This window comes from Botrytis byssoidea (genome assembly GCF_014898295.1).
Source record: "Botrytis byssoidea strain MUCL 94 chromosome Unknown BBYS_015, whole genome shotgun sequence".
NCBI classification, from domain to species: Eukaryota; Fungi; Ascomycota; class Leotiomycetes; order Helotiales; family Sclerotiniaceae; genus Botrytis; species Botrytis byssoidea.
Window position 1 is genome coordinate 131806 of NW_024065856.1, and position 24744 is coordinate 156549.

A 24744-nucleotide genomic window follows, 5' to 3' on the forward strand; every position below is an offset into this window, starting at 1 on the left:
CTGTTGGTTAGTAAGTTAATATAAGACATAAAATATTCATCCTTGTTGTTTGACAAGATGTAATAATGGGACTTTCCCATTAGCTCGAGCCTAACTAATTCCACTAGCGGATATCTCAGGATTAAATTTTCACCCCGCTGATCCCATGATTGCCATCGGATCTGATAATAATTAGCAAACCGAGCTAGTTTCGTAATCCACCGTACACGAGTTGGATTTCAGGTGACGTAAAAGATGAGCTCGGTCTTCTTTCCTATAATGCTTTATTATTTAATTAGTTTATCAGATTGTGATGAGTTATGGGGTCCAAGAAATTATCAGATCTTTTTCAATCTCATCTGATAAGATAATAGATTACCATCAATGACCTCGGGGGGCGGGACTTTTAGCAATACGGTTACGACTATTCCAGCTGCCCCAGCTAGTACGGCTCTGGTATAGATTTTTGAGCGAAATAAATTAATAAGATTGATTAGATATTTATCCATGTCATCTGATAAGATAATAATTACATGTCTTTCTCCACTTCTCCTTGGCTGTCTCCACTACATACTCAAAATTTTCTCTCAACACATGAAAATGGACAGCTGCATCGAAGGAGCCTGTCTCGTCTGCGTATCTCGAGCCTATCTATACCATTTTTCCTTTCTGAAATAGCGCTGCAGTATCCTGAATCGCCATCACACCCTCTCACAACTTTGAGTTTACCCACTTCGGTGGTCGTTTGTCCACATATGCTTGAATACCTTCGGCAAAATTAGGACTTTTAACCAGACGAGGATACCATTCATCAGCCAAAGTCGACACAGTCTCTTCTACACTTCCAGCTTCCCAGCCCAATCTGATACCCATACGACCAATAATCAACGCATCAGGACTGTTCTTGCACATATCTTGAGCAACTTGAACAGCAAGATCAACAACATCTGTACCAGACTCTGCTACTCGAGTGATAAGTCCCCAATCACTCAGAGTCTGAGCACTTACGTTTCTACCGGTTAAAACCAGGTCCGAGGTGCGTTGCAAACCCAGGGTGCGAACTAGCCTCGGTAGACACCCCGCCACAGGGACGATCCCACGCTTCGCTTCGGGCAGAGAAAAGACGGCCGTGGAGGCAGCAACTACGACATCGCAATTGGTTATCATTTCGAATCCCCCTCCCATGCATATGCCATTGACTGCAGCAATAATAGGCTTTTTGCCACTTCGACGTGGGAGTCCTGCAAGACCTGGTGCAGACATGTCATTGACAACCCCTGCTCTATTCATCTCGTTCCATTCTGTTCTCGCCAGTTTTGATTAGTTTTCGTGCAAAAAGTATAATTCGATACTGAATTGTGACTGAATATTGGAAATTTCTAACCTTGTAAATCGGCTCCAGTGCAGAAGGCTCTCCCCACACCGGTGATAATTCCAACCCAGAGGCTTTCATCTTGATCAAAAAGCTCCCATACTCTTTGAATCTCCCGACTCGTGGCTTGATCGATACAATTGAGCTTCTCAGGTCTATTCAATGTGACCTGCACAATTCGTTCTTGAGGAAAAGAGACATTAAAATGTTTGAAATTCAAGGATCTTGATCTGAGAGACATGTTAACAGTGGGTCGATGTATAGTAGGTCACTATTGCCAGCCACGCAAAATCTCATACAGGTAGAAAGGATAATATTTTGACTAGTTTTACGAGCTTCCCGTCAAGTAACTTTATAATATTTTATTGATCAGTGCGTCCACCATCTACCGTCTAGCAGGCTCGAGGCAGGTAAATGTAGGTATGGTATGGATAGTGCGTTCTTAATTTCTTGTTTAGTAAATTTCCCTAGAAAGCTTTCTCTCGCTTCGACATCCCTGAGATTGAGACTCCATTTGAAGCACAATCGAATTGGCTTGCGATGTGAATTTGCGGTATCGGAATATCGGCTTGAGAAAGGTATGGATACAGTTGTAACTTAGTAATAGTTACTATATGGAAGAATGTGTAGCGTTGCAATTACCCTGCTCGGTCCGAGTATCTCCTGTTATTTGTATGGAAGTGGGGTATGTATGAGTTACATACCAAGGTAGGTAGATCAACGACATTGTGTTTGTCTTGCCCCGGCATTGAATCCGTAACGAATCTAGAGCGTTTCTCTATTTTGCTAGACCGATATTTCTTAAAAGTCAAAAAGTCAGGAACTTGCCTTGGTCCAATCCTCATGAATGGTGTTATACTATCCTTGGTGAAAATCATTATTACCAATGTAAATTAAACAGTTGTATATACTTGTATAGACCATGTTGTAGTTTTTAGTGTCCTATTCACATCCAAACTCTTTCAATAAACTGCCGTGACAGTATCGTGTCTCTATATTCTTAATAAATTTCATATCATAAACTTCGCGAGGATGGCACCACACAAGTACCCTCTGGTAAAATTACCACATCCTTTTTTGACTACATATCGAGTAAATACCAACACGGAAACAACACCAGCTAAACATACTTTGGCATTGGATGGTCAGCAACCCACATCTGGAAAGTCTTTACCTCAACCATTACATTCCGATGCTCTTTCATGGCTTGATTTGGTGACCAGGCGCGAAGATGAGTGCCCCCCTCTATCTGACAATACCGCCTGGGGAAGAGCATGTCGAAGCCCACAAACCACCTTCGAATGGACAGGAAACAATGCTCCTACATTGGGCCAAGTCTGGAATGTTGTCCACGCAATATATCTCGCTCATCCAACGATAGAATATTTCCGATTGACTTTGAGTGGCTCCGAGAAAGAGGTTATCCGAAGCGAGTTGCTATCTACTGGTTTGGGAATTGAGCACCCAAAACCATGGCGATTCTCAAGCGCAGCAAAAACCGCATCGCCCACCGAAGAATTGTTAATTCTCCGAGGTGCATTCTGGCAAGGAGCTGCCTCACCACTTGGCCCTCGCCCTATCTGGGTAATTGGAGATGGTACCGACGGTCCAATCCGAGGATCACTAGCCCAATATCCAGTCATGCCCGAGAACTACCAACTCACCATGAAATTTCCCGAAGAAGCTGTTTACACTCACCACCCAACACGCCGTCCTAAGCCACACCCGGGATCTATTTGCTACAGTCGCTATATTCCCGAATTGGACGAGCATTTCTCTCTCGAAGTGGTTGATTGGCAAAACGATGCACATTTGAAGACTTTCAACACGTGGCAAAATGATCCTCGTGTTGCTAAGGGCTGGAACGAAACTGGAACATTGGACCAGCATCGTGAGTATCTACGCAAGTTGAACTTCGATCCTCATGTGCTGTGTCTATTTGGACGCTTCAACGATACCCGATTCTCCTATTTTGAGCTCTACTGGGCGAAAGTAAGTTGACATCTCCTTTTATGACTCTTATTCAACGTTATTCCATTCATACTGACATGATACCACAGGAGGATCACTATGGTGCACACTACAACGCTGGAGATTATGATCGCGGACGCCACTCTCTCGTCGGCGATGCTTCATTCCGTGGCCCACAGCGTGTTAATGCCTGGTATTCAAGCTGTATCCATTATGTATTCCTCGACGATCCACGAACTGTGAATGCAGTTGGTGAGCCCAAAGCAACAGGCGCTACCATCTTGTCTTACGAGAATGCCCAAGGTCTTACCATTGGAAAATATGTTGATCTAGGGCACAAAAGATCAGTTCATTCAATCTGTAGCCGGGAGAAATGGTTCCAGCTATGTCCTCTGTTCTGGGATGGAAGAAAACAGCCATTGGAATCTGCAGATCGAGCAGCGTGGAATTCGATTTACGCCCCGAAGCTGTAAGCTTCAAATAGCTAAGATGCGCTATTAAGATGAGAATGATTTGTACATATTAGTCGTTGGAGATGTGGAATTGGTTTAAAAAAGCGAGCAAACCTTGTAATTTCAATAATAAAAGCGAAGTCTAACCAGTATGCATTCTTTTTTGCGGCGAGTTGGTAATGAGATGCCATCTGACCAAATTTATTGTAATTTGTCAATCTCTTAATATAAGGCTATCCACAAGCAGGAAAAACATTAAGTGATGCTACAATCATTACTTTGGTAGTTAATTCGATTGTCAAACAGGAAAGAAGCCAATTAGAACCGCAGAATTTATGAGTGAAGACAATTTAGCAGACCAAGTCAACATCCATCCAATTGAAATACCATCGGCTTATCCTATATCAAGAACCCTAGAGAACTCCAAGCAACTCCTATAGCCACGTTCAAAATCCCAAGTCCAGCGCAGGACTTTTGTGACAGCGTTCCAACAATCGATCCAACAACCGATCTCTATGTACTGCTTCTTCTACTTCAAGCGAAGAAACAGCGTCAATGAGCATATATTCTTGACCATTGCCCACAACACGGCGAACAAAAACACCCTAAAGCTGATCCTTACAATATCAAAGCCCCTATTGCAATCCCAAGTGCCAGCGTGATAATTTTTCCCTAAAATCGAGGTCAATGAGTTATTCTTGGTGCAGCTCTCCAAGCCAAGACATATATGAATGAAGACATACCATCCTACAAATTCCCCTCCTAGCCTCACTACTCATATCCTGCACCCTTGCCACTCCAGTGGGCTTTGCAGTCGCAGTTTCTGTCACAAACACCGTGCTCCCCGCCGTTCCACTCGTTGTCAAATCTGCGTTTCCTCCAAGTAGTCCTCCATTTCTCACAGGACCAGCAGTCTCTCCACTCTGATGTAAGATTCCACTTGCACCTGGAATCGTGCTCGTGCTAATTATCCTCACAGTTGATGTTCCAAGAGTTGTGGCTCCTACCGCGGTCCCATTGACGATGCCATTGACGCGAGTCGCACAGTTTGCATCGGAGTCACACGTTGTGTTAACTTGCTGGATATTGGTGCTTCCTTGTCCGTCTGCAAAAGAGCTGGAAGAGGATGAATATGAGGATGAGGATGATTTGCCATTGGTTAGATCTGCTGAGGGAGCAAAAGAAGCCGTGTCAGGTATGGACGGAATGTTAATATCAGGAAAATTGATCGATTGAGCGTTTGTGAAAAGGGCGAGGAAAGGTGTGAGAATGGAGGGTTGAAACTGCATGACTGTAGCTACAAGTGATTGTCTGGCGGTCAGTCAAAAACGAGAATATAACGAGCGGCTGGAGCAAGTTGTTCTAACCGTCGTATAATTTATAAACATTGTAGAAGAATATTGCCATCTATGATTATCAATCTCACTGGGGGGCAAAATTCCAGCGAACAAAAATGGTAGGAAATTTGCCTGTGGAATGTAGAAACGTGCCCTTGGTGGCAATAACATTCCTGTAAGAGGTTGAACACCAGAAAAAAATAACAATCATGAAACAATAGCCAGGAGCAAGATCATCTGCTTCATACATAGTTCGTGCCAATTGGTGTCCTATTTGCAGAAAGGCTACCTGATTTGGTGAATAATTCTTTACCATATATCCAATCAGATTTGATGGACAAATTTTTATTATTATGACAAACGACGAATCGCCTTGACAGTTATGCTGCGTAGGTATACATTTACATCTTCCAATTCGACTTCCAGTAGATCGCCAGCTTTGACACTCTCAATATCAAAAGTCTCAGATCCTACCAATTTCGCTGGGGCATCAAAAAAGTTCAACTTGCCCCATGTGCTACTGTATGTAACATCTTCGCTAGCGACAAAGTTGAAGGTAGGAGGAAGAGGAGCCTCCTTAAATTGCCATGCGCGAATCAGAAAATGGCATAACCAGTGTCTAATAGAATCCCTGTTGCCTTGTTTAATCATTCTTTCGCGAGCATCGAGATGAGAAATGATGCGATCAAGCTCGGCTTTTGTGAATGGAAGGAAATCTTCCTTGGTGTTATTTTTAAGATCATGACCTAGACGTGCTTCTTCCCGAAGTGCAGCGTGGACTTGCCAATGGAGTAACAAATCACCGTAGCGGCGCAGAGGGCTTGTACACTTGGCCATCATTTCGACGCCGACTGCCACATGCGGGCCTGGGATAGTGGATGGAAGTATTGTGCCAAGCAGTCGAAAATATTGCAGAGCAATATTAACTGGAGGGTGGCCATGCTCGTCCAGTGAAGGTAATACGACTTCTCTATAGAATTCCAACGGATCTTTTTTGTTTGTATTGCGAGGAGTGACACGATAAGGGACGGTAACCCCTCTATCGTAGCACCATCGTGCTGCGACCTCTGCGGCGATTAACATAAGTGGTGCAACTGCGTCTATCTTTGAACCCAGACTACTAGATTCTTCTTTCTGTAATTGAATTGTTCCCGCTGTGGGCGACACTGATACATTAACATTGACAGAGCTCATGGAAACACCACCATGAGCTATACGTTGCTTGAGCCGAGCATCGCCAATCCTGTGTAGTATTCGAAGGTCTTCCTTGTGTTCGTCAGAAAGCTGATGGCTTGACAGCATAGTCCTCTTCTCCGAAGTATGGGCTATAGTTGACCCAACAGTACTGGAAATGGAAGTGATATTAGAGTCTGTAGAATCACTTCCGGTTATGACTTCAGCAACTACCTTGGGTGTCATAAATTTTACATCTAAAAGAGTGCGTGGAGATATCTTTGTATCCAGTATGTCACCATTTAAATTCATCTTCGCGCTAAACGTCAAAGAGGGACGGTTAGTGTCGAGACTGAGGTTATTTTGCACGAAATCAGACGGCAATAAGAAATACACTTCTTTGGGCGAATAGATGGTTTCAGTACGATCTGAAATCTCATCCGCAAACTCACCCTTTGCTTCTAATCGTGAGGCAGGATCGGCTGCATGAACATGAACCCAGTACTCGTTTGGTGTTTCAGTGCGTTCGATTGATACTCCATCATCAACTTCGTGAGCATCTACAGAATCAATACAGTAAACCGGTAGATGGAACTCCCCTCGAAGAGCCGACATACTATCTTCAGAAGTAAAACAGTCTTTCTGAGAAATATCGTTGCACCCGTGATCATGAACTCGAAGATCGTAGGCTACCCTGTTCGTAGTGGGATGAATCTCACCAATTTCTTGCAAGAAAGTCCATGCAGTGCTTTGATCCAATTGGAACTCCTCGTATCGTGCTATGACTCGAAGAAGGATGGAGCCCGCCGAATTTATTGTGGAGTTGCGATCAATGGTTCGAAAAGCCGCCCATGACTTCAAAAACTCTGTATATGGCGATGGACTAACTTGGCGTGGAAATTCCATTTTCTCATCCGAGATATTTAGCGGTCTAATGGTACCATGGGTTGTGAGTTGACGTGATTTGCGACTTTCGTCTATGACCTCCTGACAATCTTTGACCCATTTAAGTAGAGAGCTCTTTTTAAACATCAAATTCGTCTCCGAGGCCTTTTGATACTTGCGAACTTCCTCGACAACGTACATAATATTCTTTACCTCTGCTTTGGAGCTAATTTCGTACTGCCCGCCAGTTCTAGTCGCCCCCCTCAATTGTGGTCGAAACCCAATTGCATCGCGCATAAGGGAACGATGTAGGGCATATAATACAGGGTAAGAATGTGAACCATTCCTCGCTCTTGAATTGCTGCGAGGAATAATTTCATTGGCTAGCTCGATTAATGTAGCATACCGGAAAGATTTATCTTTGGCAACGAGATGGTGAGCATGATCTAGCTTGGAAAAGGTGCTTTGATAAAGCTCTTCAGATTCATCCCAGAACCTTTGCATCTTTTCTAAAATGTGCTTGGTTGCTTCTCTAGGGACTTGTTGATCGAATTTGTGTACATCTGACCCATCCGATTGTCCAGCTCCCGCTAATGATAGAAAAGGTCGAATTGTGTTCAATTCATCGTTGCTAATGAAGCCTGGGACATAAAAGTGCGTAGATTTCATAGAGCCCTTAATCAGAGTGCCAGACATTGTATAGAATTCGGCAAGTCTACCGACATCGCGTATGTATATTGCAAGTTCTTGTCTTTGCCCTTTGCCACTAGTCGACTTATGTCAGTTCTGTATCCGAATTCTAATGGTGGGATATAGTGAGTAAACACACATAACTTCAACGAGATCCCCAGGAATTAAGAACCCACGCCTACTCCCAACATCGACCAAATCATCAAATCTAACAGTAGAGATGTCATCATGCACTGCATCCTCTTCGTCATCGATTTCGAACTTGGTATCCTGGATGCGACTGCTGGCATTGTCCAAACTTCCAGGTGAAGCATCATCATTGATTGTGACAGGAATGTATTGACTGGCATGCTCTGCCTCCCACGCTTCTAGCCGCTTTCTAATCGGCGCCAACCCTTCCTTCCGTTTGTACAAAACATCAGACGAACCGGGAAGTTTGCGATTTTGCGTCTCTATTTCGGCCTGGCTCTTGAAACTAAGTCAGAAAAGTATATTTGACAGAATGAAAACTTTTACTTACTACATGGCTGGTGCTGAACGACTTCGTACCTCGCCTTAATATTGTCTTTTGCCTCGATTGACCATTTCCATCTAGGCCTTGTAGGAGTTGTCGCCCTCCAAGTATTGCCCCGGAATTGAAGTTTGCGAGACACTTCCAGCAAACGAATGGTCGCACATTATTTCTTGAGAGCTGAGAAGTTCTCAACATAGTCTTCACACACTGTGACAATTGGCGAGCACTTATTATTATGTAGACTTCTGGAAATGTGAGGTATTTGATCGGCAAAATTTCTCCGATCTATCGAGATAACGTTTTACACGACGTTATCGCGTTTGCACGTGAGATGATCAAAACCTGGCCCATGCTCCCTCTAGAGCACAGTCAGTATTTATTTTCTACTTTTTCCTCTTTACCCAACATCAACTGTGAATCTTTCCCACGAGCCTTCTGTTCATTATACTGGCACAACAAGAACTGAAACTCTTTAGCTATTATTTTGAGGTAAGATATATTCCTGTTTGTCTTGCATCACTCGATAGCTTCTCTTTCTATTACAATACAACTTGTATGATGAACAAAAATTAGCATGTATTACCTGAAGATATATTGTTTCGACAATATTTCGCTGTGGTCTACACCAAGATCTCTGACTTTTCATAACTTCTTGCATATTCGTGTCCTATTGGATCATGGCCTATGACTAATGATTATTTCTCACAGATTTTTTCGGAGAGCATGTCTGACTTCAAGGAAGGACAATTCACTGTTCTTTATTTTGCTACTGCTAGCTCATACACCTCAAAGGATTCCGAGACTTTTTCTGCCCCTCTCCCTCTTTCAAGATTGTTCGAAATTTTAGAGGATCGCTACAATGGAATGAAAGACAATGTCTTGCGCAGTTGCCTAGTGACTATCAACTTAGAATATGTTGATATCCCAGAGACAGGCTCTGATGGCACGGAAATAACCATCAAAGATGGGGATGAGGTAGCCATTATCCCGCCAGTGAGCTCCGGATAAGGGAGTGCCATTTGTGATATTCGATAATATTTATGCCTCATTTGAAAGCCTTGTGAAGTCTTAGTCTCGTTTTGTTAGCATATTTAATCTACACATTTAATTTCACAAATATTATCCAACTTTCTGATGAATTCATGGTTGCTTTCGGATGCTTCAGGAGCTTGCCCTTCCGCAATGACGGCATTGAAATACAGCTTCGCCGTAAGCATGATAACTGGGAGAAGATATTGAGCGACGTACTGGGGATATGTGAAATCTCTTGTATTTCTTGCAGAGCTTTGAGACACAGGAGAGCTGTACGGCAAACGTTTGGTCTTGAACTCTTGCAGGCCCAGGGGATCATCCCAATTGTTCTTGCGAGATCAGGCGTTGGCCCATTCTGCAAGGTGTCTAGCAAATAGAAGGGTGACTTGAGAGTTTGCATGGGAGAAGGCCAAAGGAGGGCCAAAGATTGGATGAGGGCGCGAGAACTCATAGGGCCAGCGTGAGGAGCGATCCTGAGGCAGAGGATTGACAGGAGAACCATGAGATATTCTCTGAATAGATATGGAAGGGAGTGTAGAAATACCCAATGGAGGGTCTGGGTGTCGCGTGGAAGAAAATAATGGAAGAGGGACGGCAGTAATATCACCAATATGATGTGTTTAATGGGTCTTTCTGGAGAAGAGGAAGATTGGCATATAATATCCAGAAGGCGGAGAACCTTACAATGTGAATGTGTCGAGAGACACTCAAATCGTTAGTGAAGACTCAGCCAAAACAAGTCTCATAGGGCAGGAATTTGAAAGTGGGAAAGAGACACAAGAGAATGGGGAAAGAGCTACGAAGCCAACTTGTCATTGAACTATGTATCCATAGCCCAAATCATTATTTAATTCGAGACACTTTGCTCCAAATCTATTCTAATAATGGACGAGATTCTGGGGAATCATTTGCCTCAACCACTCCTGAGTCCTTCTTCTTCTTCCAGAATCTCCTTGGATACTGCCTCGATATCTTCCACCACCTTTGGTTCGTTTCTCCAGTTCTCAAGCACTTCATTATGAGAATAATAATCCCCAATGCCAAAAGTGTTCCATAAATTGATCCGAGAAATGTCAAAAATGTGATGCTGAGCCTTGATTAGTCTTGAAACAAATGGGATCCATCGACTTGAGCGCCACTTACGTTGAAACGTGACAACCTAGAGGTTTCGCTCTCAATTCCCATCGTTCAGACCAGAGAGGGCAAATATTACTGTTGAAAATGGGTGCGAGGATCTTCATAGGAGATGTATTTGGAACGCAGGTAGAGGATACAGCACACCACGAGCAAGGGCTTACTGACAAACAATCCCAGCAGTCTTGGTGTCCCCAGCATCTATTCAGCAAATCATCTGAAGTTTGGTTCTCATCGAATTTACTTGATGTGTTTGTGTCCATCATATATATACTCGGATGGTATTGCAGACCATCAGGTTCATCGACTTAAGGTAGTTTTGTGAGTTGCCCCGCAACTAAGGAATTTCCAGTTGAAAGACGAGGTCAAATAGAGTAGAAGTAGAGTAGGTAGCTTTAAATTGTACAAAGGAAGTCTCATCTGACGATGAATTGTTCGTAAGAGGTTGTCGTATTCTTGAATGTCTGATTCTCACGCAAACAATAAGAGAGGAAGAAAGTGGATGAGCTATAGTAGAGTAAGTAGGATCGTACTTTGCAAACGCTCCAACTTCGTAGGTACCAGTATATTTATTACATTGCTATGAATTTATACCAACTACGACGACCAATGAATCATCACATATACTACCAAGTATCTAGAAACAGAATTTAATTCTTTTAAATAAATAAACATTGTTTTTCCATCCAGATTACATATAAAGTAAGCCACAACTTGTATGTAAAAAGTCGTATGACAAAATAATCCCTCCATACATACCTACGTATATTATCGTTGTTATTGTTTTGTTTCGTTTCGTTTCGTTTCATTTCGTTTTGTTGCTTCCCTCTCCCCAGCTTTTCTCTTACCTCGAGCCTACTAGCGCTAAAATTCACAACGCCGGATCTTTTGACCATCGCATCCACGGCATCACAACTCTCCGATCGGACAGTCGGCACGAAATCAACAATCGCAATGGAAAATAATCCTTTAAATCTGGGTCAAATTGATCCTCGACTTCGAGATGAATCTAACACAAATTCGTTTGCGCAACCTCAACAGCACCCACATTCAGAAGCCCATCACCAACTTCATAATCTAAACACTCAAATTCCTGCAAGCGGACCTCGATTATCTGGTCCATCACCCACACAGCTTGCACAGCTACAACAGTATCATCAACCTACTCACGATGGAGACCAATCTCAAATATATATGCCTCAAACACCCCAGTCAGCGACCCATACGCCAGACGATGGACACATGCTGGGAGACGCGTCGGCCGATCCAAAGCGATCAAGAGCTTGCGAAGCTTGTCGAGGATTGAAAGTTAAATGCGAACCCGATATGATCAATTTCGATGGTCCTTGCAAACGATGCACCAAAGCTAATCGGCAATGCGTCGTTACTGTACCAAGTCGAAAGAGACAGAAGAAAGCAGATAGCAGGGTTGCTGAGTTGGAGAAGAGGGTGGAAGCTTTAACAGCTACCTTGCAAGCAACGAGATCGGCATCCACCCCAACAGTGCATGGTGTTGAATCTGGTCTTGAGGAGCAGGGTCAACAGTTTTCAGCAAGACAGAATCCATATGAGCAGGTTACAAATGGAGGTTTCGCGTCGCCTTACTTAGGCCCTGCTGAATCGAGAATGAACTCCAACGACTGGTCCAACTATCCCAAAGCTTCTCAGCCTGAGAGCCAGGCACTGTCTGCACCCCCGATGGTCATGGCAGGTCAGAAGAGGAAGCATGCTGAGAGCCAAGATGGTACTCCACCTGACTCTTTCATGACTACTAATTTCATGGGACAGAAGACCCCAGACCCAAATGCGCACCAAGCATCATGGCATGCGCAACTAAAGCAAACCCCTTCCCACGAATATGCAGATGTGGTAGATAGAGGATTGATAACGTCAGAAATTGCTACTAAAATGTTTAATTGTTATGTTGAAAGAATGGCCCCCCATATGCCAGCCGTCGTCTTTCCTGCACGTACTACTGCTTCTGAGATTCGCAAAACAAAGCCAATTTTATTCTTAGCTATATTGAGCGCTAGCTCGGGCACAAATTTTCCAGCGCTGCAAAAACAGTTGACGAAGGAAGTGATGAGTATCTATGCGGATCGCATCATTTGCAATGGCGAGAAGACATTGGAGCTTATACAAGCTCTTCTTGTCAGCACTCTCTGGTATTGGCCACCGGAACATTTTGAAGAGCTAAAATTCTATCAACTTATTCACATTGCGGCAGTCATGGCAATTGATATTGGAATGGGCAAGAAAGGAAAGAGTGGTAAAACTGATAAAATGAAGAGCGCGGGATTGTGGAGGGATCATCCGTGGCGTCGAACACCATACCCCGACCCCGAAACTGTTGAAGCAAGACGTACGTGGTTGGGTTGCTACTTTTTATGTTGCAATGCATCTATGGGTTTACGGCGACCAAATCTCATTCGTTGGTCCCCGTTCATGGCAGAATCTGTTAAAATACTTCAGAACTCGCCAGACGCAGCACCTACTGATAACATGTTATGTCAATGGGTTCTGAGTCAGCGGATTGCTGAGGAAGTTGGAATATCATTTTCCATGGATGACCCAAGTGCAAGCATTAGTATTGCCGACCCGAAGGTTCAGTATGCCCTTAAAGGTTTCGAACAAGAGCTTGATAAATGGAGCAAGTCCATACCCCCCGAGGTTCAAACACGTAAGTAGTAAACTCAACTGATTAGACATTGATTACTGACAGTGTCACATAGCATCTTTAACCTTGACGGAACATGTCATCAATCTTTATATGCATGAAGTCGCTATGCATGTCGACCACAACGTCGAAGAGTTCAAGCCGCCATTCACTGAAGCAGCTTTACATGGCCCTGCAGAGAGCCCAGATGTCTTGACCGCTGCTCATATTTCTGCTCTTTCCTGTTGTTTGACATCCATCGACGGCATTTTTGAAACTTTCCTGCAATTTGAAGTTGATGTCATTAGATGTCTCCCTGTTGCGCACTTCGTTAGAGTTGCTTATGCTGTCGTTGTTCTTATTAAGATGTATTTTGCGGCAGCTAACCCTAATGGTGAGTTGGGCAAGGTTTTCATCAAGGACAACATGAAAGTGGAACACTATCTCGACGGTCTGGTCGAGGTGTTCCGTGCCTCTGCAGCAGATGAGAGATCTCGCCCCGCTGCGAAATTCTTGATGGTTCTCATAATGTTGAAAACCTGGTTCCATCGCCAACGAGAGGGGAAATCGACATCTGCACAAAATCTAGAGACCGGCGACTCTACAAAACACACCGGTGACAATTCTGGAGAAGCTGCGAACCAGGCAGATCAAAATGCTCAACAAATGGGCTCACAACGCAGCGGTAAACCAGGCTACAGTCCTGTCCCTGCGAATACACCCCTCCAACTTCTTAGTGAAGTCGCAACCGGTAATTCCGGTGGTTCCCGTCCTGATAATCAAAATCAAGCTCAAAACCAAAACCAATACGCAGTTCAACAAAACGACTGGTCAGCACAACAACAGCAGCCATATTCTTCCACCTACGAGCCATCCCTTAACCCCATGAATGCTCAAATGCTTCAAGGCTACGGCGATATACCCGGAAATATCGATCCTTCTTTAGGCATGGATCTAGGATTTGCAATGGGCGATGGATTCGAACAAGCAATGGGTATTACATTTGGCGTTGGCGATATTGGGAACTATTTCGGCGACGATATTTTTGGTCAGTTTATGGGTGGTAATGTTCCGGGGTTTGAAGGTGCATTATAGGATTGCGGTTCCGCATGCAAGGATTTCTGATGGCCCTTTTTCTCTTCTTTTTCTTTTGACGGGTAAGGGGGAGAGCAGGTGTGACTCTTGAAGATGAGAAGCAGAGTCACATTTTTTTGTATTTATCACTATGACTTACTTCTACGGGTGGATATGGCACACAGAGACATTTCTTGAAATTTTTGGGGACCAGGTAGCTAGCTAGCTACTTATTTTCAATCAGTAGCCCTAGCATGTATACGTGTATATGGATGAGCGCGAGCGCAATATGATGGTTGAAATCAATATACTTTCTACATGATTTATTGCATCGTTTGTCAATTGATTAGTCGCTAATGTCAGCATCGATATCGATACCATAACATATTTACTATAGTAGTAGTGGTAGTAAATTTTCAGTTGATTCAATCTACCTATACCCATCTACCTAGTCAACATACCACATACCACCTACCACTCACCCCATCACATAGCACACCTCATACACATATAGCCGTAAGCAAATAAACAATCATAAAGAATATAACATCTCCATTCATCTATCTACGCCAGTATAACAAGCAACGAGTCATGAAGATTGGTATCCTTGTCTTAGGTATCCGTATATCCCTATTCCTATCCCTATCCATACCCATACCCATACCCATACCCATACCCGTATCCGTATCCGACCCAACCTTCTATAAACACCATGTCCCATAAAGAGTCGTTTCGTCAATGTAATGAATGAATCAATGAATGTGCATGCTATATGGTAATACCATATTTATGATATATCCAGCATCCCAACGCCGTGAGAATGTATATCCTTCGATTTCTGTGGGTGGTGTGAGTGGGAAAAAATGTTCGCTGTTGGGCTAACATTGACCACATCCCATCTCTGATCTGACATAATATCATTGTATCGGACAACTTTTTAAATCCTAATATCTTAATATCTCACTTCCGCAACACTTTTGCTTTTGCTATTTCTCAAACATCCACACTTGCCATCTCTCTCAATATCCATATTCGTCGTGCTGATGCATCGGACATCTTCCTGGATGTTTCTCAAACCATTTTCTGATACAACTCAAATGAAACCTACAAAAGCACTCCAACCTTCCCATTTCCAATCCCGGTTCGTATTCCTCCAAACAGATTTGACATTCCGCATCGTCTTGACAATCTTTCTCCGTAGCAATATATGGAAATACTCCTGTGCGTCGAGGTTGAGAGGGGCCGGCTGAAGGGTTTGATGTAAGAGGGTGAGGTGCGGCTACTGTAGAAGAAGCAGAAGCGCGGGAGGAGGTTGACTGAGTAGATGATTGGGTGATAGGTGGCGCCGGACGTGTTGTTGACGAGACTGGTGGGGGAGGTGTTGAAGTCGGAGTACCGATGAACATTCTAGATGTGGCGCGATCGATACAGGACATTATATGATCGGATCGAAGAGTTTCGGAATTAACAAGAGCTCTAGAAGGGAGTTCATGATGACAGATGGGACATTCATCTTCCTCTTGTATTTGAGGCGGTCGTGGTAAAGGACGGGTACGCAAATCTTCTGCTGATGGGACATATCGCCTAGCTGCTGTTGATACAGTAGCGTTTGGTGGTGTCTGAACGCTAGTAGACGGGCCTCGCACATTTCTGAGGAATGTAAACTATGATAAGAATTCAGCATATGCTTTTTTTTGTCACAAATCAATAACTTACCATATCTTCAGTTATATCCCGCCCAGTTCCAGCAACAGTCGAGCTTCTTGAACGTACACTTTGTCCAGAGCTCAGACCAGCTCGCTCTCTGTACCAGGTCTGAAACTCTTCCGCTGTTCTAGGAGTTGGATTCATCCCGGATGGTGAATATCTATTAGAGGTACTTTGGTCACGAATTGTATGTGAACGATGATCCGCAAGTCGAAATCGAGACTCCACTGGTAGGCTCCCTGGAATAGTCGTAGAGGGAACGATAGAACTTCGTGTTCGGCCGTGGTGCCCAATGTTGTATCGAGGCTCTGTGTTGGAACCTGTTTGGTTGGTTTGAGGTGGAGCTACGTTCGGATCAGGTACACAAGGGTTACACAGACGAACTCTGTCTCCTCCTCCAAACTCTAATGTATTTGTACGTCCTTCGCCCTGTGGATCATGGAGACGATTATAGGCCACAGAATTGTATGGAGACGGATGGTCTGGAGGTTGCACAATGTATTGATAGGGAATTGTAATTCGGTGCGGAGAACAAGAGTTGCAGACTACACGGCCGCATTTTCTACAAGAGTTAATAAGGTGAATAAAAAACGCACTAGGTATAGTAAGAGGGGTCAATTCACATACCGACAGTGATGCTTTCTGTTTAGCCAACTAAACCAAGCATTGCAAATAGGACATTGAACAACCTCCGAGTCCGGCTGCCATCTAGGAACTACAACTTCGCTCCGTGCAGATTCTCGCTCTCTCGTCTGCCTTTGTACAACAGTTGAGGAGGACCGAGATAAAGTTGGCGTGGCATCATCATCCGGAAGTGAATTCGTAGGATTAGCCGAGCTTCTTGGCGACTGCTCCGCGAGAGAATTTGGAGAAGATGATGCTCTTCTGCTCTTATTAGATTGAGTTGAGGTTCGCCTCGATGACGAAGATTGATTTGAAGGTCTGCGATCAAACCTAGATGACGTTGTATTTCGTCGAGAAGAGCTAGACGAGCTCGGAACCCGATCCAGAGTAGTTGACATGTCTGCTTGATAACCAGCAGTAGAAACACTATAACCTAAGCTGTCTTCCCTCATGGGGGCTTTTCCGAGACTCGCGTTTTGTCTACGTCTAACACTGCTAACTGAACTTCCCTCGCTAGAATTAGAAGCATCACTTCCACGACTCATTCGGAGCGTCGCCTGGTCATCCATAGTTCCTTCAAATGCAGCTATCTCTTCTTCTGTATTATTTTGTCGGTCGCTCACTAGGTTCATTTGTGAAGTAGTTCCGCCCTCAGATTCGTCGCTTGCCTCAACCATAACATGACTATTGAAGTTATCTTCGGAAGAAGAAGGGCCCATAAATCCCAGCATATGCGAGTCCTCCCCTGAATCACTGCCTTCGGTGTAGAAGTGAGACCGTGGAAAATGACTAGGACTCTTGAGTGGTCGATCCCCTGGTGTGAGAGGGGCAGAAGGATTGGAAGGGCCCTCAGCAGAAGTTACCCACTGATCATTCATCATTCTAGGACTTTAGTAACGATTTGATGGAACAGGATAGGTCGAAACAACAGGAGATAGTTTAATAAAAGTTCAGGGCCGTATATAGCTTCGGATACTGTATTATGTGACTGTAAATATTGTTAAGAATGCGAATTCCAACGCCGTATCGGCAATCAGTCTGGAGGACAAGAGTATTCCCTAACACAGTATAGCCTTCGCACAAACCCTTCCTGGACCCATTCAGGAATATAACTTCTCGCTATGCAGTAGAGCAGAATCGCAGAAAGCTGTTGTATCAAATTCACAAGTAATCGTCGAGGTCGAGGCGGGGTGAGTTGTGCTGCACGCGACCTAATAATCATCACATTAACAATTCCAATCCTCTCACAAGTACCCATGACATCCCAACTACTACAAACAGAGAACACTCACTGATTTTCTCCAAATCGATCCCCGTCAAATCCATCAAATCACCAAACGCGACAAATTTTCGATATCAACTTGGCAATCCCAAGACTCAACCAACAAATGATCGAATCCGTTTAACCGTTACAAGAAGTCCAGAGTCGTCTTCTCGGTTCCCCGTTGACATCAAATTCTTCTGATATGTTGTCACGTAGGACGAACAAACCGTTCGAAATGGCAATAGAATTACGATTAATTCTCGCGGAACTCAAAGTATTTCAAACTGTGTACTGGTATTAAGACGGATAATGTTTGACCAGTGAGGTGTGGTGGTAGCACATCAATCGCCCAGACAGACTATTGTTATCGCGATAAGAGTTACAAGAGGAATAGGCTATTTCCGTAAGCTTAATATGCTGCAGGGAATAAAATATCCTTGGCTTCGTTGGGTGTGGCGGTTACAATATATTGATCTTGATATGAGGTTTTAGAAGTATTTTCGGTGGGAGAGAACTATTTGTTCCGCATCCAGAAAACAGAATGCAGTTGAATGTTTCTATAAAGTCATTATAAGGCTACGCCAAAAGATTATTCATTTACAAGACGAATCAAATTATACCAGACTTCCCCTCGTCCCAGGTTTGCTTTGCGGTCTGTCAGGCGCGCTACCCACCTCTCTGTGGATCAATAGATATCAAACATCAAATGAATGCTCGAACGGTTGTTTGGTTAATCAACTAACTAAGACTTGTGTGAATAAGTTCGCCAACGCATGCTTGCTATCGTGCAAGTCATGCAGACAGAAAATACTACTCTAGTAACATTAATCACAACATCACAGCATGAAAAGATTGGACCGAGAGCTATCTTTATGAATTTTGGTATTAAATTTTTGTAATCGCAATCATTGTGCTAAAACTTTGAAATAGTTTTCCTCATCTAGTTTGTATGGTACTAACTCATTGTACTAGAGGTGCCATGCTAGACCATCGAACTGTAATAACTCATGCCACATGGTGGACCATATAAACAGGAGATCCACCAAGGCCATCGCTCATTGCAAGTAAACCAGTAACCCTCTAATGCTCCAAAAGTCTCAAGGAACCTTGTACCACAACGTTCTCCAAGATGGATCCGGGAGGAATGTCAATGGTTTGTCCTTCAGTTGCTACAATAATAACAGTACCTTTGAGAGTAACACCTCTTCCTAGGTTGACGGCTCCAGTGATGGTTAAGTGATCAAGCTCAAGAATTCTTGGGATGCTGCTGATACGCTTTTGGAAATCGGACACCTTCTTGAAGTCATTACCGAGCTTGATCAAAGGAGCTGGACCGAAACGGCTGGGGTCAATTTGGAGTTGACCGTGCTTCAAAGAGTACAAGTCTGACTTAACAAGCATTAAATCAGAGCAGGTCTTGACTGGCAAAAAACGTCTACGGGGCACGTTGACACCGTGAGCGTTGTGGAAATGACGGATGGCAGCTCCGACGGCAGTCTCAAGTTGGACGATCGAGACATCAGACTCGCCCTTCTTATCAGCTGGGATGGATTTGTTGTTTGGAATGATCTCCATCTCGAGCTCGTTGTTCTCGACAATACGCTTAACAGCTTGCAAGTTCAACCAGATGTTGTTGGTATTGAAGTACTTGAATTTCTTGATAGACTTGAACTCGTTGGTGTGCTCTTTTGGTACTTGAGCAATTTCGAGGAGACGAACGGAACCTTCGTAATCAATGATGGTACCACCCTTAACATCGGCCTTGGTCTTGTCGGTCAACTCCATAATGTATTCAGACTTGGTCTCGACCATGTGTTGCAAGATGCGGAGATCGACAACGGCACCCAAGTTGTCAACGTTGGAAAGGAAAACAATCTCAACACCTCTCTTGATGAGGGTATCGAGAATGCCGGAGTTGTAGAGAGACTCGAAAACATCTCCGTGTCCTGGTGGGTACCAGTCAGAGATTTGGGAATCGAATGTCTTTGGTGCAGGAAGGAGAGAGTCCTTCAAGATTCTTGGGTATCGAGATTGGTTGAATGTAAGAATGTCAATGTTGTGGCCCTCGTATTTCTTGATGATGTTTGAGGTATCGTCATCAGTGTTGAACGAGTTCATCAAGACGAAAGGAACGTTGACGTTGTATGTGCGGTTGAGGTATTCGATTTGTCGGACGGAAAGATCGAGGAAGGACATGCCATCACGGACTTCGATAACTGATTTTGGACCAACACAACCCATGGAAGTACCAAGACCTCCATTAAGCTTGAGAACAGCCAATTTGTTAAGGAATCCAACCGACTCGGAGTTTGCAAGCGAGTTATAATCGACGACTTGGTTCTGGGCAGGTGGGGCAATACGATCCCAGTCACTGTTGTTTCGTTAGATCAACGCATCTGTTGTATCCAAGAGGCTGATACTTACAGTTGGTTTCCCTTTGCCTTATCGTTCAAGTATCTGCGGAAAAGAGCAAAGAAGTTGTCCATCTCGGTCTCGAAGAGCTATAGGGCGTTAGATATGTGCGATACGTCTGCGGGAGCGTGCTTGGATTTACCTTCTTCTCTTCGGGATCCTCAACGGTGTCTGCGAGGTTGTTGAGAGCATTTCTCATCTGGCTGGCAGCTACAGATGTCGAGGTGTTCTCGAAAGCCTGATAGTTTGTTAGTTTAGTTAGAGCTGAAGTGTCGATAGTTGGAGCTAGGCTAAAATCTTGAGACTCTGGTATAAAAGAAAGGGAGATGGCAGGGTGTAAAATAACAGGTGGGTTTAGATCGAATGTTGAGCCATATTCGATAACACTGCTGTGGTGAAGAACCTTTGCCCCTTCAAAGTTGGCTTTAACTTGTATGCAAACTCTAGTTGAATACAGATACCACTTTTGAATCATTCGAAGATTCTGCAATTTCTGGCATCCACTGGATGATATGGAGACTCATCTCCTGCCATTATATGTGCAAAGGCAAAAGCCCCTTTGAAGTACTGTATCTTGCATATTGGCATTGTGATTTTTTAGACCAGAAGATTCCCGCTTTTGTCACCTGGAAGGATGAAGATGCGTGGTCTTGTGTAGGTGATCCATAACGGAAGAGATGGTGAAAGTTGATATTTCATGAAAGGACAGCACATACCATGTGTGATTGTGTCTTTCCATGGTGCTTGCGGGCGAATTCGCCATTATCGTTTGGAGATAAGCTCGAAGGCTTGAGGTGGGAAGGGAGAGCGCTTTTCAATGCTTGTGCCATTTTGTATTATGATTTTGAAGATATTCGAAGATTCGTAAGAAGAAGTAAATGGTTGGGTATGTTGAGGAAGAGGAGAAGCAATCTAAGCTTTCTATGAGAGGAAAGAGAAGGTCAGTTAGGCGATATGATCAACACGGTGAATATTTAGCACGACAGGGAAATCTGGTATGAAGTTGTTGTGCCCCGCCAAAGCCAAGGAAATGATAATTCGGTCACTTACTTTTGGAATTTCAAGACAAGAAGGTATTTACACGCAATAAACACACGAAAGAAGATATCAAGTCAAAGAAGCAAGTTTGTCAAGATGGAAGAAAATGTTGACTCCTTTATATACGTTCAGATAGTGCCTCGTAGTAGAGCTCGTAGTTTAGTTTTACATAGGTAAAATGAGTTGGTTCCTCTTAGCTCTGAAATTAGGAAGTGAAATAATATAAATTATCCAATGTTCGGGGAAAGGTTGAGGGGCTGGGCAGTTGGTTGTTACTAGGTAGGGAGGTGGGAGGTAGTAGGTAGTAAGTAGTAGGTGGTAGTTTGGCTAATAAGAGGGGTGCTTTCATACTAGGATCATGACCAATCTCGTCTCATTCGTCCTCCCGATGAAATGTTGTTACATCTACCACCCAAAGAATCCACGGTGTTGCATGAACAGATTCATGTTGTGGCAAGAAATCCTGAAGACATGGATAAATTGAACGAATTCAACAATTACAGATCATCTAGAATTACATGTGGTATGGATATTATTGGTGTTACTACGACCCTTTTCCGGTTTTTCATCGTGGTACATTCTCTATGGAAGAAAGAAACATGTACTCTTCTTACCCATATCGTACACTCTCATATGATGGATGATGGTTGAAAGGAGAGCTCTACTCGCTCGTACGTACCCAGAATGCCATATTTCAATCGTCACCAATGTTAGGTACCAAGTTTCTATCTATATTTAACAGCCACCTAACCTCTTGGTCCATATTGACCCGGTCCGGCTTTACCCAGCTATGCTGTTATGGAATATTCATCGCGGTCAGATATCTCCACCATGGATCTAAGACCCAAACTATCATATTTACTATGGAGAGCTTCAGCTCTAGATTCCACTTTAGCTTCTTCTTTGGATTTTCCGTCCTGAGTTCTCTCAGTCGAGAAGAAAAAGGGGTTCCTGCGACCCTGACGAAAAGCCAGACACCAGAATACCAGAATGACAATCGTGAAGAAAAAAGAAAATCGACTCCAAGACAACATGTCACTGTGTTGATTTTTCAAAGACTATCAAACATCGATTTGAATCAAAAACATATTTCATTCATAAGTTCTAAGAAGTTCAAAAGATGAAAATCAATTGTGATTGAATTTTGGAATATACATGTAATAATATTTGTCGATGGCTTCCAGTCTTTTCTGAGGATCACGGAGAGAGGGGTTTATTAAACTTTCAACCACCTGGTGAATGGGGCCGATGGAGCTACTTACTTTTATTACTATCTACTCTGTACGAAGTATATCAACCAACTCTCTTTATAATTTCCGAAGACTTTACGTTGTGCTATCATGAGCCGCAGCTTCTATTCGAAAAGGCTGAAGGGTAAAGTAAAAGCACACTTACACTTATTACACTTACACAACATATTTTACCCTGTCCGGTACCTCTGAGAAAGCCACAGGTCGATAGCTCCCTTTAGCTTCCGTCCCATTTTCTCAAAATCATACCAAAAAGATTTCAGATTACTTACACGAACTGTCAAAATTGTCAATGTGGCACATTTCCGACGCCAAAAGAGATCACCCAAATACGAGCACCTAGCGACTTCAAGTTAATCCAAATGCGATTTGAAGAATCTCCTTTTAACCTTCTTGTCGCATTCGAAGGAAGGACGATAATTTCATATATAGGTAACTTCCAATATCCACGTCTACAATTTCCACGTGGGGTTTCTCAACGGTAACAAATTATTTGCATCTCACCCAGCCTTATCTAGGAACCCAGCGAACCATCTTGTGTAACGATAGCTTCCAAACATATCATTTTGATTTACTAAACATCTCAACATTTCTTCAAGTCGAAGTGATCTATCCATATTTACCAATATATCTATCTACATCATCAACCAAGCAGGCAAAGTTCAACCAACGCCAGATTCACGCAAAAGTAAGGAGATATCATGAATCCACGTGATGTTCAAGATAAATATCACACCATGAGTCGCAATATTCCTTTCCGATAACGTTTTTTGTTGCATATCGCATTTTAGGATGAGACATGCATAAATATCCGTCGAATCAACGGATGAGATGAAAGGCTCGGCGGATTCAAGTCGTGCATGAAATAGCTTCATCACGTGTGATTGATGACTTTCTAGCTTCTCACAAGTCCCTAGGTATTCTTCTACACAGCTTCTAGCTTGCGATGCCTTCAAGTTCTAGGTCGAGAAGCGAGATCGATATCTCAAAAGGGAATACCCTCAGTACACCCTCCCCTTGCAAAACCAACGTACCTACATGATACATTGGACCCCCTTCACATACGAACCCACCAACCCACTCTTTCCACAGTCCTAACACGTAGTCCCATCCCAAACCTCAACGCTTCAGACACGCCCACAGAGGAACATCGGCATGGTCCGAAACGGTCCTCTTCCGTACCTCCTTCATACACATACACATACACACATCCCCAATATCAAATGAGACATTGAGACATGAAAGACGTGTTCGTTTCATTCAATCATTCGTATAGTTGGATCGCAATAGCACTACATACCTAGTCCCCCGTTCCGCTTCCCCCACCAGTGGCCCCATTGAAAAGTCCAGAAAAATCCCTATTTCCTACATGGCTACCTTTCTAGATACGAAGCACATTCACCACGTCTTGATCATTGAAACTCGGTCTACGGTCCACGGTGCTTCGTACAGTGCACACACACGCACGCATAATAAATACCTACCTACCTGGGTATAGGAGAACTCATCCCTTTCTCCTCCCTCCCCCCAACTAGGTTGAACCGAACCGAACCAACTGATCTGACCTGACCGCTCTTTCGCCTATTAATCTATTCTCTCCTATCCTATCCTATGCAGCTATCCATCCAATCCCATCCAATCCCATGCTACCCATACTATCTATCCATACCATCTCTCCATCCTCTCCCACACGACCGTGTAGACATACATACATACATACTCAAGTACTCGAGTACATACCGACACTCCCAAAATTCAAAATTCAAAATTCAAACTCTCAGTTTCAAATACTATAATGCATTCTCCATTCACGTTTACATATCTAGTACTCCATACACCGTACTCCATATATATAAATCTATCCATCCATCCATCCATCCCTTCCTCTCCTCACCTCTCCTCTCCATACAACAGCATCAAAACCATGATTACACACCTACAGATTTATACATCTATCCATCTCTCCATTCATTTATCTATCTATTCATTCATCCATTCACCCAATCCATAAAATCCTCAATCCCCATTCAATCTCTACCCAATCAATCCCATCCTCATTCCCGTTCCCATATCTACCTACCTACCTAATACCCCCAAGCCTACATAGTATAAACATACTCTACCTCACAACTCAACTCAACTCTACCTAACAATTCACTCTTCACTTCAAATTCATTACT

The 24744-nt window shown here is 43.5% G+C and overlaps 10 protein-coding genes across 10 annotated transcripts; 3 read left to right on the plus strand and 7 right to left on the minus strand.

Annotated features, from left to right (window-relative positions):
- Positions 1–690: 690 nt before the first annotated feature.
- On the minus strand, positions 691–1592 carry EAE97_007527 (uncharacterized protein; the record flags this gene model as incomplete). The annotated part of the gene is made up of 2 exons (XM_038878042.1): positions 691–1280; positions 1364–1592. 2 exons carry the CDS (start codon positions 1590–1592, stop codon positions 691–693), a joined length of 819 nt encoding a protein of 272 aa, XP_038730880.1.
- Positions 1593–2383: 791 nt separating this feature from the next.
- Positions 2384–3795, plus strand: EAE97_007528 (uncharacterized protein; the record flags this gene model as incomplete). The annotated part of the gene is made up of 2 exons (XM_038878043.1): positions 2384–3343; positions 3412–3795. The coding sequence occupies 2 exons, from the start codon at positions 2384–2386 to the stop codon at positions 3793–3795; spliced, it is 1344 nt and encodes a 447-aa protein (XP_038730881.1).
- A 156-nt stretch (positions 3796–3951) lies between these two features.
- EAE97_007529 (uncharacterized protein) lies at positions 3952–5063 on the minus strand (the record flags this gene model as incomplete). Its single annotated transcript, XM_038878044.1, has 2 exons — positions 3952–4446; positions 4518–5063. The coding sequence occupies 2 exons, from the start codon at positions 5061–5063 to the stop codon at positions 4393–4395; spliced, it is 600 nt and encodes a 199-aa protein (XP_038730882.1). The 3' UTR covers positions 3952–4392.
- Positions 5064–5462: 399 nt separating this feature from the next.
- On the minus strand, positions 5463–8568 carry EAE97_007530 (uncharacterized protein; the record flags this gene model as incomplete). The annotated part of the gene is made up of 3 exons (XM_038878045.1): positions 5463–7935; positions 7999–8327; positions 8380–8568. 3 exons carry the CDS (start codon positions 8566–8568, stop codon positions 5463–5465), a joined length of 2991 nt encoding a protein of 996 aa, XP_038730883.1.
- A 528-nt stretch (positions 8569–9096) lies between these two features.
- EAE97_007531 (uncharacterized protein) lies at positions 9097–9381 on the plus strand (the record flags this gene model as incomplete). The annotated part of the gene is made up of 1 exon (XM_038878046.1): positions 9097–9381. One exon carries the CDS (start codon positions 9097–9099, stop codon positions 9379–9381), a length of 285 nt encoding a protein of 94 aa, XP_038730884.1.
- An 83-nt stretch (positions 9382–9464) lies between these two features.
- Positions 9465–9907, minus strand: EAE97_007532 (uncharacterized protein; the record flags this gene model as incomplete). The annotated part of the gene is made up of 2 exons (XM_038878047.1): positions 9465–9595; positions 9622–9907. The coding sequence occupies 2 exons, from the start codon at positions 9905–9907 to the stop codon at positions 9465–9467; spliced, it is 417 nt and encodes a 138-aa protein (XP_038730885.1).
- A 371-nt stretch (positions 9908–10278) lies between these two features.
- Positions 10279–10802, minus strand: EAE97_007533 (uncharacterized protein; the record flags this gene model as incomplete). The annotated part of the gene is made up of 2 exons (XM_038878048.1): positions 10279–10492; positions 10549–10802. The coding sequence occupies 2 exons, from the start codon at positions 10800–10802 to the stop codon at positions 10279–10281; spliced, it is 468 nt and encodes a 155-aa protein (XP_038730886.1).
- A 691-nt stretch (positions 10803–11493) lies between these two features.
- On the plus strand, positions 11494–14290 carry EAE97_007534 (uncharacterized protein; the record flags this gene model as incomplete). The annotated part of the gene is made up of 2 exons (XM_038878049.1): positions 11494–13219; positions 13272–14290. The coding sequence occupies 2 exons, from the start codon at positions 11494–11496 to the stop codon at positions 14288–14290; spliced, it is 2745 nt and encodes a 914-aa protein (XP_038730887.1).
- Positions 14291–14912: 622 nt separating this feature from the next.
- Positions 14913–18392, minus strand: EAE97_007535 (uncharacterized protein). Its single transcript, XM_038878050.1, has 4 exons — positions 17893–18392; positions 16604–17811; positions 15986–16538; positions 14913–15933 (listed from the first exon to the last, which is right to left on the minus strand). Exons 2-4 carry the CDS (start codon positions 17479–17481, stop codon positions 15289–15291), a joined length of 2076 nt encoding a protein of 691 aa, XP_038730888.1. The 5' UTR covers positions 17482–17811; positions 17893–18392; the 3' UTR covers positions 14913–15288.
- A 552-nt stretch (positions 18393–18944) lies between these two features.
- On the minus strand, positions 18945–21106 carry EAE97_007536 (uncharacterized protein; the record flags this gene model as incomplete). The annotated part of the gene is made up of 4 exons (XM_038878051.1): positions 18945–20235; positions 20289–20365; positions 20419–20514; positions 20993–21106. 4 exons carry the CDS (start codon positions 21104–21106, stop codon positions 18945–18947), a joined length of 1578 nt encoding a protein of 525 aa, XP_038730889.1.
- Positions 21107–24744: the final 3638 nt, after the last annotated feature.

What these genes read in the sequence shown, in the direction of transcription:
- EAE97_007535 (XM_038878050.1), bottom strand. Translation starts at nt 17,481, where the DNA reads ATGATGAATGATCAGTGGGTAACTTCTGCTGAGGGCCCTTCCAATCCT. An exon ending in AACAGAAAGCATCACTGTCG is followed by an intron (nt 16,539 to 16,603) that starts GTATGTGAATTG and finishes TAACTCTTGTAG; the next exon opens with AAAATGCGGCCGTGTAGTCT. An exon ending in GGGATATAACTGAAGATATG is followed by an intron (nt 15,934 to 15,985) that starts GTAAGTTATTGA and finishes TTCTTATCATAG; the next exon opens with TTTACATTCCTCAGAAATGT.